This window comes from Pipistrellus kuhlii, unplaced genomic scaffold (genome assembly GCF_014108245.1).
Source record: "Pipistrellus kuhlii isolate mPipKuh1 unplaced genomic scaffold, mPipKuh1.p scaffold_m20_p_34, whole genome shotgun sequence".
NCBI classification, from domain to species: Eukaryota; Metazoa; Chordata; class Mammalia; order Chiroptera; family Vespertilionidae; genus Pipistrellus; species Pipistrellus kuhlii.
In genome coordinates this window covers 3,210,986-3,226,631 of record NW_023425534.1, presented here as the reverse complement: position 1 = coordinate 3,226,631, position 15,646 = coordinate 3,210,986, and the positions used below count along the sequence as shown (strand labels likewise).

The following is a 15,646-nucleotide window of genomic DNA, read 5'->3' as shown; positions in this document are numbered from 1 at the left end:
TGTACTTATAGGAGAATCAGAAACCAGCTGAGCAGATACCGAATACCAAGCTGATAAAAGGCATGGAAAGACTAGTGGTTTTCCTTTCCTTTCTTATTTTTGTGTGAATTGCAGTCTGTCTGTGATCCTGGTTGGTGTATAGTTTTGAGGTAGCAAATTAAGGATGCTTTCCTTATTATTATTTGGGTTTTGATTTTATAAGTTTCTCTTACAGTACTTTGTTGTATGCCCCTTTCTCCTTTCAGCTTCTCTTTCACAGCTGTGTGGATACTTTGGTGAAAGATTAATCACTCAAGAAGAAAAATCACTAATGGGATTGTTATATTGTCTGATAAATAAAACTCAGGAGTAAATGTCTGTTAAACAGAATGTCAGTCTCAGAAGTTATTCAGTACAGTATTTAGTAATATGTGCTGTATGCCTTCATTGTATATCTAAATCCATATGCTAAGTTTAGCCTACTTTTATTTATTTACTATTTATTTTTATTTTTGATAATCCTCACCCAAGGATATTTTTTTCCATTGGTTTTCAATAGAGAGTGGAAGGGAGGGGAAGAGAGAGAGAGAGAGAGAGAGAGAGAGAGAGAGAGAGAGAGAGAGAGAGAGAGAGAGAAAGAAACATCTTACATCAATTGGTAGCCTCCCGCATGCGCCCCAACTGGGGCCAGAAATCGAGCCTGCAACACAGGTACCTGCCCTTGACTGAAATCAAACCTGAGACCCTTCAATAAGTGGGCTGGTACTCTAAATCATGTAGCCAAACCAGCTAGGGCTAGCCTACTTTAAAAAATATATATATTTTATTGATTTTTTATAGAGAGGAAGGGAGAGGGATAGAAAGCTAGAAACATTGATGAGAGAAACATTGATCAGCTGCCTCCTGCACACTCCCCACTGGGGATGTGACAGCAACCAATGTATATGCCCTTGACCGTAATCGAACCTGGGACCTTTCAGTCCACAGATCGACGCTCTACCACTGAGCCAAACCGGTTTTGGTGGGCTAGCCTACTTTTAATAAATTTCACTTAATGTTTGCACTGTGACTGATTTGAAATATTTAAGGAAATCACCTAACAGTATGTAAGAAATATATATATATATATATATATATATATATATATATATATATATATATGAATATGTATATGTATATATATAGCAGAAAGTTTTAATCTTTAGTTTTGCTAGCTTAAAAAATCCATAATAATTTAGCATCTGTTCAGACTGACAATTTTATTTTCTCTGCTTTTAGTTATAATTTAAGTACTAACATTCTGGAAAGTTGGTAGTAAATATTTGGGAAGAAATAGTAAATGAATATCTACATTGATCTTATAAGAAAGGTTTACAAAATGTATGTATGCTTATAAAGTACAAAAAAACTAATTGGTGTGGAAATTTTGTAGCTTGATGCTTGCACTGTGGAATAGTTGCTTTTACAAAATTGAGAACTGCAGACAAAAATTAAGTGTCATTAATTTCATTGAACAGAAATATGTTCCATTTACTGTACAATCTGGAGCCAGGCCTGAATGAGTTTAAATAGATGAAATCTAAATTATACTGACAGTCCATTAAACAGTAGCAGAAAACCCGTAAGGAAAATGGATTCACTATGATACCAGCTTATAACAGAATCATTTGCCAAACAAGAATGATAGCCAGGCATTGCGGGCTCTCCTGTGGATTGCCAGCGAGCGCTGCAAATTGGCTGAGCCGTTTACTGTGCAGCCCAGGCTCCCGGCTCATTGTTTCCTGAACGGGAGCGAGCAGTGCTGCTTGAAATCTGCTCCGCAGGATGTGACACCAGCAGATCAGACGTGCAATTTGTGGGTTGTCAGCCATGTGGGGCGAGTAGAGCCTGCACGCCAGCCTGCTGTCCCTGGTGATGTTTGGCCTGTGAACGCCGGGCGGAGTGTTAGCAGTGTTTGCGTTTTCTCCACGTTGGTTTCCTAGTGTAAGCATTTCAGTCACGTTCCAGTTGTAATCTTGTGTGTTACGGGCCTGTCGGCATTTCCATTTAAGCATCCTCTGCCTAACGGGCTTGATAGCAGGATTTACTTATTTTTTTAAGGGCTCACTGAATCGAGAGTAGGGTTGTTACCTGCCTTCTCGGGTGTTACAATGGTAGTTACGGAGGGAAGCAAGAGTGCGAGCGGTCTAGAATTTCTTTCCTCGTGTCTCTAGTGTCTAAGCCACTTGGCTTCATGGGGCAGGTGGCCATCACTGATTTTTAAAATAGATTCCTCCCACCCTTCAGTCCCCTGTGTTTCCTATGGCATCTGAGCGCTATACACCCCGTGATTAGAATGATTAGACGGCCACATCGATTACTGGAGTCTGGGTGTTAAACTGGTTAGAATCCTTTCTCCTAATAGGGATCCATATAGGTTACAGAGCTTTTTAAGGAGCATTTTTCAGAATAAAATGTGATGAGAGGGTGCTGCCAGTGCCAGACCATGGCTAACATCTAGCATATCAGCATAGCTAATAAGATTGCTACTGCTGGCAGGATGATCTTGCTTTTTCATGTTTGACATAGTTTTCAAGTCCATGTAGTATATGATTGATTTGGGAAGGTCTTGCAAAATACCAGCATAACTTCTTTAAGTTAGAAAGATGTCTTGGCTCAGTCTAAGCTTTTGAGGCATTGGAAGATTTTCTGGCTCCTAGAGAACAAAAGAAAAATGTGGGAAATTTAAACAAAAATCCCTTTGTTTGTTATGGCCTGCTCACCCCCTCCCCCATCACTCACATTTGGTTTTTCTCATAATTTAATTCTCTGTTAGCATAGTAATTCCCTGTCAGCAATGCGGATAAAGGCAGATCAGTGTTAGCTAGCAGCAGATAGTGCTCTGCTTTTAGACAGAAGCCAGTGTGAGCTTTTCAGTATTAGGAGGGAATCTGTAGACATTTGAATACATGGGATTGAATTTTCATGATGTTTAAAAAGGAAGGCACCAAGGAGATATGCTATCTGAGACCTCTTTTCCACTGAGGTTAGACTCTTCAGGAACAGCCCCTTTTGGTACCTTTTTCAGGCTCAGAACATAGGGTAAGGGTAAGGACAGAGGCTTTACTTACTGAATCGCCGCTTCCCCGATTTTTGTTTCCTTTTCCCTTTCCCATCCTCCATCATTCCCTGCATCCCTTCCTCACAAAGAACCTAGCAGAAAACTAAAAGTGGGCCCTCCTGCAATAGAGTGATCTCTCAAAGAAATACTCACTAGAAAACATCATGGTTTATTTTTATGTTGATAGAGCAGAGCGGCTTTCTTGCTAGGATCTTGTATAACTTCTTTTTGATTGCACATTTTGGTTCAGTTTACTTGTTCTTCACATAGTTTGTGAGTGTTTACCATGTATTAATAGATTATTATTTACTGAGGTGAGGGATGATGCGTTTGACTGTTGTACAGATGGGGAGGCTGGAGGTGAGAGCTCTGCTAGAGGTGGGTAGCATTATGGAGTGATTTGGATGTCAATCCATGTTTCTAGCATGTGCATATGTACATACACTCCTTTTTGGATGCTGGAAAATTGGAGCATGCAGTTTACCTAGTGAGTTACCTGTCTGTGCAGTTTCTGTTCTGCACTATTAGACCAGCCTGCTGTTACCTCATTGGAAGGTTCAGTGTGCAGGTTGGAGGTGTCCTTGTAAGAGAACTGGAAGGTGGAAGAGCAGTCCAGTCCTGAGGGTTGGGCTCCATGGCCACCACTCTGCCACCCGCTGGCTCTCTGTAAAATTTGGGAGGAGGTCTTTGTTCATGCATGCTCTTTACAGCTGTTGGGAATTACATGAGAGTGGCACTGGCCATGCTTTGCAAAGGATGAGGAGGTATTTCAAAGGTGAGCAGGCAGAAGGGCGGGCATTGTTGGGGAGGGGAGTTCTCTAGGGACGCACTGTGGCTAGCACTGCCTGGCCACGGCGTTACTGCTGGCTCAGCGTGGGAAGTCAGCGTCCGCCGTGCCGGGTGAGGAGGCTGTCAGGAAAGATGCTGACAGCTCCTTTGTGCTTCAGGATTACAAACTGCCTGGAGCTCCAGGCTGTGGTGTTTACCCTTGAGAGGACTGTTTTTGCTCTGTTTCAGCAATTTTTTTTTCTTATTATTAATTAAAAGCCCCATTTTAATTTGTATTGAATTTTTTGGGTGACCTTGGTTAATAAAATGATGTAGGTTTCAGGGGTAACTGAAGTTTTTGTATTGTGTGTTCACCACCCCAAGTAAAGTCTCCTTCCACCACCATTTTTCCTGCCTTTACTCTCTTCTACCCCATCCCAATTTCAGTGATTTTCAACCTTTTTTCATCTCATAGCACACATGAACTAATTACTAAAATTCTGTGACACACCAAAAAATAACCCGATCTAACAAAAAAAGGTATCATTTTTGTTTCATTCACATCACATGGCTATTGTGTTGGCTGTTGTCATTTTTTAATTTGACAGTCTAAGCGGAAAGAGGTCAGTGCCCTGACTAAATAGTCAATTATTGCATGTTTTAAAAATTCTTGTGGCACCCCAGTGTGCCTCTTGTGGCACCCGTGTGCCTCTTGTGGCACCTGTGCCTCTTATGGCACCCCAGTGTGCCTCTTGTGGCACCCGTGTGCCTCTTGTGGCACCTGTGCCTCTTGTGGCACCTGTGCCTCTTGTGGCACCCGTGTGCCTCTTGTGGCACCTGTGCCTCTTGTGGCACCCCGCTTGAAAATCACTGCTCTATTTCTGCTGATTTGCTGAGTGTTGAGAAAGTAGGGCTTTCTTTGCCTTGAGAATTTGCCTTTACGTTTTGGCTGACTGCCTTCCTCAGCTGAGCATATGCTCTGTTGTTTGCAGATGGTACAATGGATTCTTGGACACAAAGCTGAGTTGAGGTTTTGCGAAACAGCCAGAAACACCCCTGTTCAGTGTCATTGCCCAAATCATGGATGCAGAATTTGAAGTCATTTAATCGTGGGATCCATTCCCAGGCAGAGGCTAGGTGTTAGAGAAGTCTTAACTTAGACCCATGGTTTCATTTCCACACACCCCTATAAAGACAAAAATTAGTTATCATGTGATGTTTTGGCATAATTGATATAGATGGTGATAGCCTCTTATTTTTCTAGCCCATTTCAGGCTTGCTGATTTTAAGATTTAAAAAAATATATACATGTATATATATTTGCCCTACAGCAGCTGTTAGCTCAATCTGATAAATATACATTTTCGTATGGGTAATTTTGGAAGTGTGCATTATGCACTTAATGCATTGCATCAGCTTTGCTCTATTCTAGCAGAACTGCTAGCTTTCTGATTTTTTTTTAAAAGCTTTTTATATATATTTATATAAAAAAAGGTGTCGGCAGTGCTTGTGTTGATCAGGGTGGATTTTCAGGTTGAGGATAATTGAGACCTGCTCAGACAATCCATGCACTCATAAATTGCATGAAAATTCTTAGAAAATAATTTTGGCTTTAAGCGATTACTGGGCATATAATCCAACTGAAATTTTAACATTGCTCTTAATTTGAGTTCTCATCTTTCCCTTTCCAAATAAACAGCTTTATTTGGTGGCTAGCTATAGACATCTATATAAAGCAGTTTTCTTAAACAACTGCTTGATTAATGAGATAAGGGGAATATTTCTTATAAGTATTTAGTCTTATTTTGTTTTGAAAAATCATTAAGAGGATTAAGTAGATTTGTGTGTGTGTGACTTAAATTCCAAAATGTTTTTTAGAATATATTCTCTTTTAGTTGGATCACCCTAATTTTTATGGGTTATAAAGAAAAGTTATAGAGATCACTTAATGCAGTACAGATTGCTAGCATTGGGCATTGGACTCCCATGTGAATTTATAGCGTTGGATCAATTTGGGTTGCTATGGTAACTTATTTATTTATTTATTTATTTATTTATTTTTAAAATCACTCTTTTGCTTTAGAAGCAAAGCCAAAAATTTAAAAATATGTATTTTTATTGATTTCAGAGAGAAGTGAGAGAGATAGAAACACTAATGATGAGAAAGCATCATTGGTTGGTTGCCTCCTTGCACGCCTCCTTCTGGGGATTGAGCCTGCAACCTGGGCATGTGCCCTTGACTGGAATCGAATCCAGGATCTTTCAGTCCGCAGGCGGATGCTCTGTGTACTGAGCTAAATTGGCTAGGGCCCAGTTATTTTTGGTGCTCCTTCATAACTGTAATTTTGCTACTCTTAATGAATCTTCTGTGTTTCCCGATGGTCTTAGGCTCTACAGCAGTGGTTCTTAACCTGTGGGTCGCTATGGAGCCTAAGACCATTGGAAAACAGATATTTACATTATAATTTATTAAAAGTAGCAAAATTACAGTTATGAAGGAGCAACAAAAATAGTTTTATGATTGGGGGTCACCACAATTTGAGGATCTGTATTAACGGGTCGCGGCATTAGAAAGGTTGAGAACCACTGGTTTAAGCAAAGGGATGTCATCTGTATATTGTGTTTTGTGTTTACCACCTCAAGTCAAGTCTCCTTCCATCACCGTTTTCCTCCCTTTCTCTTTCTTATTCTCCTCCCACCCCTCCCATCTCAGTGAGGACTGTCTTCATGGTTGGCCCTTATTCCCATCTCTAAAGTTACATCCCGGTGTGCTTACAGGTAATCATTTTCCTGAATGTAACTTAGCAGTGAGAAATGAGAGAATATAGGTTCTCTCCTTTTTCCTGGAAAGTGTTTTTCCATACTACAAATTAATAACTGCTTTATGTCTCAGTAAGAGGGCTTATAGTAATAATGATTCTATTGATTATGAAAAGTGTATGTAGAGCTTTTCTTTATATAAAAAGAACAAAGTTGCCCATAGTTTTCATTGTCTAAGCATCTGTCATATTGACTGCCAGACACCAGTTCTTGGTGGTTGCAGAGAACACTAAAGTGAGTAAGTTTCTCTGAGCTCAAAGCTCAAACATAGTAATGTGGACAGTGCAGGCCATCTAACTGCCAAATAACCGAACAAACAGGCAACGTAAATTGTTAATTTTATGTAAAAGAAAGGAGATGTTTTTTTATAGAGGAGCCATGAGAATTCACTGCTGCTGGCAGTAACTTGTTATAAGGTTGCAGGTGCTGGCAGAATGAAGGAGTGAAAAGGGTTTGGCATGAATGGAGGTAGTGGTCTTGATTTTTCTTCTGGTAGAATGCAGCCTAGTGGAAGATGAGATGTGGTGTACATGGTATGGGATCAGACTATAGAAAATGGAAAATTTTTGTTATGTGGGCTTTAAGAACGGGTAAGTCATTAGTTAAGAAAGTGACCTATTAATTTTGAAGCCAGTGAATAGTAGCTAGGTATGACTGTTCTGTATGAAATGGGAAGAAGAGGGCATATACACTGCCATTTGTGGTCAGGGTGAGTGGGACGAGTAAATAATTGCTATCTAGAGATTTGACATAGGGATTGGAACACAAAAATAAGATCCTGGGGTGTCCCAAAACTGTGCAAATTGGAGCTATAGGAATGGATTTCTGCTGTGTGTGTTTTTAATGTTATTGATTTTTAGAGAAAGAGGAAGAGAGAGAGATAGAAACATCGATGAGAGAAACATCCATCATCGATTGGCTGTCTCCTGCACGCCCCCACTGCAGATCGAGCCCACAATCAGAGCATGTGCCCTGATGAGAAATTGAACCTGTCACCTCTTGGTGCATGGGATGATGCTCAATCCACTGAGTCACCTCAACTGGGTGGATTTCTTCTGTTTTTACTTAAGTACCAAGTTAGAGATAGGAAGAGAGAGATGTGCCTTAGTGGGAAGAGTTCTCTTGTTTCTTATGTCAATAAGCATGTTAAATGGATGTTGCCTGAATGTTGAACAGAGTTATTTAGCATCCTGGATTCTGGAACAGGCTAGAAAAACTTGGTCAACAGTTCATTCATACATACAGATTGATTCTTTGTTGTTGAGTCTACATCTGAGTAGAGAAATCAGTTGGGAACTTGTGGATGCCTGAATGAGTCCTCTTTCTGGAATGGCTTTGGACTACAAAAATTCTGATGTCTTCAGAAAGTTTTTTGTAAGGAAGTGTCCTTTATTGAGGACTTTCTTCGTGATCTATCTCTTAGTGGTCTGCTAACACTTGTGGTGGGACTGGACTATCTACTGGATAAATGGCTCCAAATCGTTGCTCCTTTGCTATTTCTTGACTCTTAACATGTATGAAATGAGGCAGTAGAAGAATCTGCTTGAGTTCTCAAGGATCTGAGTTATTCTGAAACATCTACATTATGAGGGGTCAACAGGAAAGATAAAACCAAGGACATTTTATTTATTTATTTTATTTTATTTATTTTATTTTTTAAATAAATTTTTATTGTTCATATTATTACAGATGTTCCTTCCCCCCTTCCCACCCCACCCTCTGCCCTTTTCCCACCCCCCATTGTCCTCATCCATAGGTGCACAGTTTATATTCAGTCTCTTCTCACATCTCCCTCTCCCCTTTTCCCCAAGAATCATCAGTTCACTCCCCTTCCATACCTCTGATTCTATTATATTCAACAGTTACTATTGTTCATCAGATTTTTTTAAAAATTTCCTTGGTTTTTAGATTCACTTGTTGATAGTTACATATTTGTTGTTCATAATTTTTATCTTTATTTACTTTCTCTTCTGAAAGAACCCCCTTCAGCAATTCATATAATTCTGGTTTGGTGGTGATGAACTCCTTTAGCTTTTTTTTATTAGTGAAGCTTTTTATCTGGCCTTCGATTCTGAGTGATAGCTTTGCTGGGTAGATTATATTTGGCTGTAGGTTCTTGCTATTCATCACCTTGAATATTTCTTGCCATTCCCGTCTGGCCTGCATGGTTTTGGCTGAGAAATCAGCTGACAATCGTATAGGTGCTCCTTTATAGGTAACTACCTGCTTAGCTCTTGCTGCTTTTAATATTCTCTCTTTGTCTTTTGCTCTTGGAATCTTAATTATGATTTGTCTTGGTGTGGTCCTCTTTAGATTCCTTTTATTTGGAGTTCTGTGTGCTTCCTGGACTTGTAAGTCCAATTCTTTCACCAGGTGGGGGAAGTTTTCTGTCACTATTTCTTTCAGTATGTTTTCGATACCTTGCTCTTTCTCATCTTCTGGGACCCCCATAATTCTGATGTTGGATCGTTTGAAGTTGTCCCAGAGGTTTCTTACATCATCTTCAATTTTCTGGATTCTCTTGCCTTCTAGCTTCTGCAGAGGAGTGTCTTCTGGCTCTTTATGTTCCAAATCTTTGACTTGATTCTTGCGATCTTCTATTCTTTTTTTAGGACTCTGTATAATATTTTTTATTTCAGACAATGTATTCTTTATTTCTTGTTGATCCCTTTTCATATCCTCATAGGTCTCATTTATTTTATCGGCCTTTTCTAGGAAACTCTTGAAAAACCTTATAAGTGTGGTTTTGAACTCTATATCCAGTCGCTTTTTGTCCTCCATTTCTTTCCTTTGTGATCTATTTGGTTTAGGCATTTTCGCAGGCAGCTTTCCTGATTGGGCGGGGTTTCAGGGTGGAGCCTACAGCCTTGGCTTCCGTCCGCCCCGCCCTATGCGGGTCCTTCAGCGCCTCTGAGAGAAAGGTGCCCGTGATCGCCTGCTACCAAACAGTCTAGTCTCTCCCCCAATGGGCCCGAAACTGGGGTTCAGTTCAGTTGGAAGTGGAGTTGGAGGTGGCGTTCACAGCAGTCTGGAGCCCCAGTCTCCTTCCCGTCAGGGCAATCCCGCGGCACAGCCGGCCGGCCCTTCTCTGCGCGCAGTGTGCGCGCCTCCGGGACCTCCTTTTGCCGCTCCCCTGGGTTCCGCCTTACAACCCAGCTCCCCCTGTGTGAGCCTGGGTCCCCGGGGTCTGGCCTAGGACTGGGGTTCAGAGCGGTTGGAGCTGGGCCCAGCACAGTTGGAGCGTTTATCTCCTTCCCGGAGGGACCGCCAGCCAGGCACTCAGCCGCCCTCCTCTCCGGCTCCGACCTCTCCGAGTGCGCGTGTCTCGGTACCTTAGGCTTTTCCAGCTCCTCCGCTCTTCCTTCTGGTTATCTCCTTGCTTCTTGTTGTAGAATTTCCAGTCAGTCGACTTTCCTGTAGTTCTGGGTAATGTCCATTTTATATTTTAGTTGTATTTTATTGAAATTGTTGCGTGCGGCTGCGGCTAGGTGCCTACCGGAGCAGCCATCTTGGATTGAAACCAAGGACATTTTAAATGTGGGCATTACGGCCACTCTCTAGAACAGTGTTTTTCAACCTTTTTTGGGCAAAGGCACACTTGTTTCATGAAAAAAATCACGAGGCACACCACCATTAGAAAATGTTAAAAAATTTAACTCTGTGCCTATATTGACTATATATAAAGTAATTCTCTTGAATAGGAATCAAATAAACACAAAGAAAGTATTTTATAATTACTTTATTATGAAATATTAAGTAAACAAAATAGTGAAAAATTATAAAATTCTTGTCTTGTCTGCACCTACGGCACACCAGGCAACATCTCGCGGCACGGAACAGCGGTTGAAAAACGCTGCTTTAGAAAACTTGATTGCCTATAGATACTTTTACTTCCCAGTAAATAATACATGGCCTTCTTATCCTAAACTTAGAGTGATGTTGGATTGTAATGTGAAGAGTTTTTATATTTCTTTATAACCCTTGCTTCCTTTAATATCGCTGCTTTTTATAAAAACTATATCTCAACTTGCTATTTTATTTATTTTTCTTTATTGATCAAGGTTTACATATGTGTCCTTAATCCCCCCCATTGCTCCCCCCCCCTCCCCCCCGTGTCTATGTCCATTGGTTAGGCTTATATGCAATGCACACAGTCCTTTGGTTGATCTCTTGCACTTACCCACACCCTCCCCTACCTTCCCTCTGCGGTTTGACGATTTGATCAAATGATTCTCTGTCTCTGGATCTGTTTTTGTTCATCAGTTTATGTTGTTCATCAGCTTGCCGTTTAAAAAGCAGCCTGTAGACTGCAGCAGTTGAGAGCACCAAACATAATTATTCAGCCCCTGCCCGCTCAGGTGTTATGTAAGAAAGTGCTCTTCTTTCGGAGGAAAATGCAATTTGGTTGACTTCATTCCATCTCTGATTGGCTGCCTTGCTTCTCTCTACAATTAGAAAGTAAAGTGTTTACTTTTCGTTCTCTTTCTTGATTTTTAAGTGAAAAGTTCATTATAATGGCATGTTCAAGCTAGTCGCCTTTACATTTCACTTCTTTCCTCACAAAATAATAATTGAAAATAAAATATTAGGACTTGGTCAAGCCTTTCTCTTTGTGATGACGAGGCATCTATTTATTGAGTAAGTTATTCAGGATTTTGTCTTGGTAGCAAGATACTCAGGTTTTGTCTTGGTGGGTAAATTAGAGCAAGTACCTTCAACTGAATGTGGATAATCCCATGGGTTTCCTCCTCCCCCTTCTGTAGGGACCCTGAAAACAGTAATTGAGGCTTTATCAAGTTCTTTAAATTAACAGAAAAGTGGTAAAAAAAAAGAAAAAGAAAAAGAACCCAAGGGCTGTTTCCCTTTAGCTTAAAATTATTAGTAATTTAATATTACCTTTGAGGAAAAAATTTTCTCTAAAATGTATGTGCTTTGTCATTTATTTATGTATGCAGTGGCTTTATGAGCCCTGTCTTTGTTCCCTTAAAGGTAAATGCCATTGTTTTAAATTTTTCTTTTTCTTTTAAAGACTGTGTGTACATCGAGAGTCGGAGACCAAACACACCGTATTTCATCTGTAGCATTCAAGACTTCAAACTGGTAAGCATTTTTCTCACGTGCTCCTGATTCTCCTCTGGACCTTCTCCTTTTCCAGTTCCTTTGGCTGTCTCATGATTGCGTGTCTCTCGTATTGACTTGATAACCAGTTTACCTTCTGAGTGCTTACACTCCCTGGTGGCTGTAGCACTCACATAAGGCAGCCACCAGCTTTATCTTCCTACTTAGATTTTCAAAGCTCATATTGTAAATAATGTGTGTAAAGTTTCTTCCTTCCATAGGTGTTTTGACATAAATTTCCGATATTCCTTTGAGTTTCTGAAGTAGTTTGTTTCTTCTCAGCCATTGGGAAGCTCCTGAAGCAAAGTAAATTTGGGATTTGATGGTTGGAAAAGAATGTAAATTGGCCAGAGTCTGGTTTTGGTGGTGACCATAATTAATTTACTTAGATATTTTAGTGAGTATGGAGTGTTCTTGAATCTTTTTTGGGGTCCCCCAGTAGTGGGGGCTGGAAGTCTGGCTCAGGGGTGGTATAGCTATAGTACTTTCTCATTAAAAACTTTCCCTAGGTCCATGAGTATTGATGTTGCCTGCTATGATCTCTGTTTCCGACCAGTGGTCCCCACACTAGGGGTTTTAGATCCCTGGATATCTGTAGAGATTTTGCAAAGGTGTGAAAGCGAACATTCTCAGTCTTAAATAAATGCACCTCACACACCTGTGCAACTACTTTCCAATGTATTAATATACTGCTGTGGTTTTTAAATTTACTTATTTAATGATAATATGCACTGAAGAATCCCTGTATGTTAGGTATTTTCCTCAAAAAAAGCAATTGATAAGTGAAATACTACTGAAGTACTGATACTTGGGGATCTTTTGAAACATTTAGGTCTTAAAAAGGGATCCCTGTACCAGAAGGGTTGTGACCACTTTCTAGTTTTAGGTGTAGAGAAATCCTAATCCTGTTTTGTAGAGATTTTATCAGTGTCTGTGACTGTCCTTATTTCAGAAACCCTTTGAAACGTTTGACAATTCATTGTATGTGATATTTCAGTCTAAGGAAAAGTAATGCAGTAGTCTGAAGAGATCTTTAACTCTGCATCTTCTTTGTTTCTAATGGCCTCAAATATCTAGTTAGTATATTCCAATCTAGTTAACAAGTGCATGCCATTTATTTTTCTTTATTAAAAAATTACTGCTTGTGCAGTACATGCTTACTGTTACAAAAGAAAGTCAAATGTGCTATTTACTTCTGAGGATTACACTTGGTAAACTGCTTTCAACTTCCTTGCTTGTTTTGCAAGATGGCTTTGCAGTTTAATATTGCAAAAATCAAATGCTTTTTATTCAGATTTTATGTCAACGCAAAGTTTTATCATTTTAGAGTCTTTGTTATTTGTTACATGTTTCCTTCCATGTGGTTTCTACAGAAGCTGCACTGGCATTGGAATCTGGGTGGGAGCCTTGCTTCCTGGAGTTTTGTCTGCTAGTGGCTGCGGCTGCTGCCCTTTTCCTGGCCACTGTCTGTGTGTGATGTTCACCCAACACAATAGCAGTGTGCCACGGAAAAGATGCAGCTGTGAAATGAAATTGCTGAGGTTTTTCTCTTACCTATTAGAACCGAAGCACCTTTGTACAGTGTGTGCACGTTAGCCGGTGCCTTCATGTTTGAACAGCGTTGCTTATGAAATGCTGATTATAATGTGATAGTCCAGGGCGGAGGTTCCTGCTGAGTTATAGTAATTGCTCAGGGTATTAACAGCAATAAAAGCTGAAGCTTTTGCTGTCAGCATTGGTCTAGTACAACACATTAACGCTGTGTGCACAAGCAATGTGGGAAGAGGGTAGGGTGCAGTATGTTAGGTACCTTTTTCTAAATCACACACTGCTATGCCTTACGGTTTTTTTGTTTGTTTGTTATTTAGTTCTGTATTCAGCACACATCATAGTTATGTAAAAATAACAGTAGTATTGAAATATTTACTACTGAAAGAAATGTAGTTATTGTCTGGACATCCGCTTTCTTCTTTCCTTTTTCAGTACTATTTATAAAAAGGTAACCCAATAGAGGAGAATAATTATAGGTTGTTGTTTTTTTCTTCTTCAGCTTACCCAAGCTATAAGAGGAAAGGATGAACAGAAGGACATATGCTTTATTTTTCCTCTGCAAGATTTTAAACAAAAGAAATTGGAGTTGGTTTTGCCCACAGGAAATACCATGCGTGACAAGTGGAGCGATGGAAAACAAAAGCCAATAGCTTTGGAATATTGTTGGTTATTTTATCTCTATTTGTTTGTGGGTGTAACTAAAATGTGTTTCTTTGTTTACACCACTGGTTAGAATTAATACTTTTACCACTGTGAGTTTGAATGTAGGTATGTTTGGGTACTCTAAAAAGAATTAGGCGCATGCCCTTAGCTAAGAGCACAGTGTTAAGCGTGTCAGAGGCTAATGAGTTGAGAAGTGGACTTAGACAGCTACCACCTGTCACTAGCACGATGCAGTGTATTGAACTGAGGATCCTGGGTAAGAAGGGTCTTTGGATTTTATGCCCTGATTGTTTTCCCACAGATTCTGAGTCCATGATATGAAACACAGCTGCTTCTGTTGACCAGGTTTACATCTGTTGTCCTGGTAAACTATCAAACAGTGCCCCTTTTCACTCAGACATGTCCCTATTGGGGTGACAGGTTATATGGGGATGGGATCAGTGGCTCCCATTTTATTAACACTTACCCATCAAAACACATCCATAAGGCCTCTCTGTCCTACAGTGCTAGGTATATTTAGAACCTGCCCTTTCAGAGGAGTAGGTGAAAGCTGTGTTACAAAAAATTGAGTTTCTAACAGAATTGAGGGTTTTGGAAGTAGCATTTTCAAGGGAAGGGAATTGTGTATTCTATTAGGAAGCTTTTATTCTCTTAGGAAGTGTTCTAGATGGGCTTATTTACAGATGGGGAGACCTGGGTTTATTGACTACAGTGGCAAAAGTATCTGTGGAATATGAGAGGCACGAGAGCAGGAGAGGTCAAGTTGAATATGGATAGTGTATGCTTAGAATAAGCAGGAAGAAAGAGGGATCATCAGATAAGGCAGCTTTACACCTTAGGTTTCTGAACTAAATGTTAAATCAGTTGGCAAAATCTTTAGCTGTTTGAGAGAATAGTGATGTGGAATGGCAATCTGTGATCTTTGTGGGCTGGCTTGAAAGGATGAACTGAGAGACGGAGTAGCTGGCAGGGAGGGCAAAGCTAATGGGATGAGTCAAGAATTGCCTCAATGAGAGAGGGTTGGGCAGGCATAAGCAGGGCTGATGTGAGGGGGCAGGACCCAGGGAGAGCAGAGGATTGGACGTAGCAGAGCTGAGGGGGAGAGTGCACGCCTCCCTGAGCTCTCCCGATGCTGCTTCCGGCGGAGCCAGAGTTCTGCCCAGTGAAGGCCTCTCCTTGGCCAATTTGAGCTGATCTCCAGGAATTGCACCTGCCAGAGCCTACGTGCCACCCTCAACCCTTTCTCTTGCTGCACTCCATAGCTTTGCTGGTCACCGTGTGACTTGGTTTCTTTGAGAATGTTGCTTTTTAATGAGTCGGTATCACCAAGGAGCTTTATATCCCAGAGCGCAATTAAGAATGCTTTGGGTTGTAAAGGTTGACAAGCCTTTATTGAAAACTTGCTTTGTGTTCTCTGCCCGGTGCAGCATCATAATGGGGCTGAAGGATGTGAGATCTAGTTCCTTCCCTCTGTGAGGGTAGGTTCTAAGGCAGGCAATGGTGGCATTTCTGGATATCAGTCCTCTTTGGAGAACACCGAATAGGATTGATGTGGGGGAAGACATTCACTTTTTGTCCCCAAAGAAAGATTTCTTTCTTGCTTTTTCTAAAAAACAAAATTCAATTTTTATAGAAATCCAGGCCTTA

The 15,646-nt window shown here is 40.5% G+C and overlaps 1 protein-coding gene across 3 annotated transcripts in view; it reads left to right on the top strand.

The window, feature by feature from the left end:
• RERE (arginine-glutamic acid dipeptide repeats) overlaps window positions 1–15,646 on the top strand; it is a 357,124-nt gene that overhangs the window by 147,506 nt on the left and 193,972 nt on the right. For all 3 annotated transcript variants that reach the window (XM_036460929.2, XM_036460931.2, XM_036460930.2), the window contains exon 3: window positions 11,697–11,767. In XM_036460929.2, the coding sequence (XP_036316822.1) occupies window positions 11,697–11,767 (71 nt within the window). The remainder of the gene's footprint in view (window positions 1–11,696; window positions 11,768–15,646) is intronic.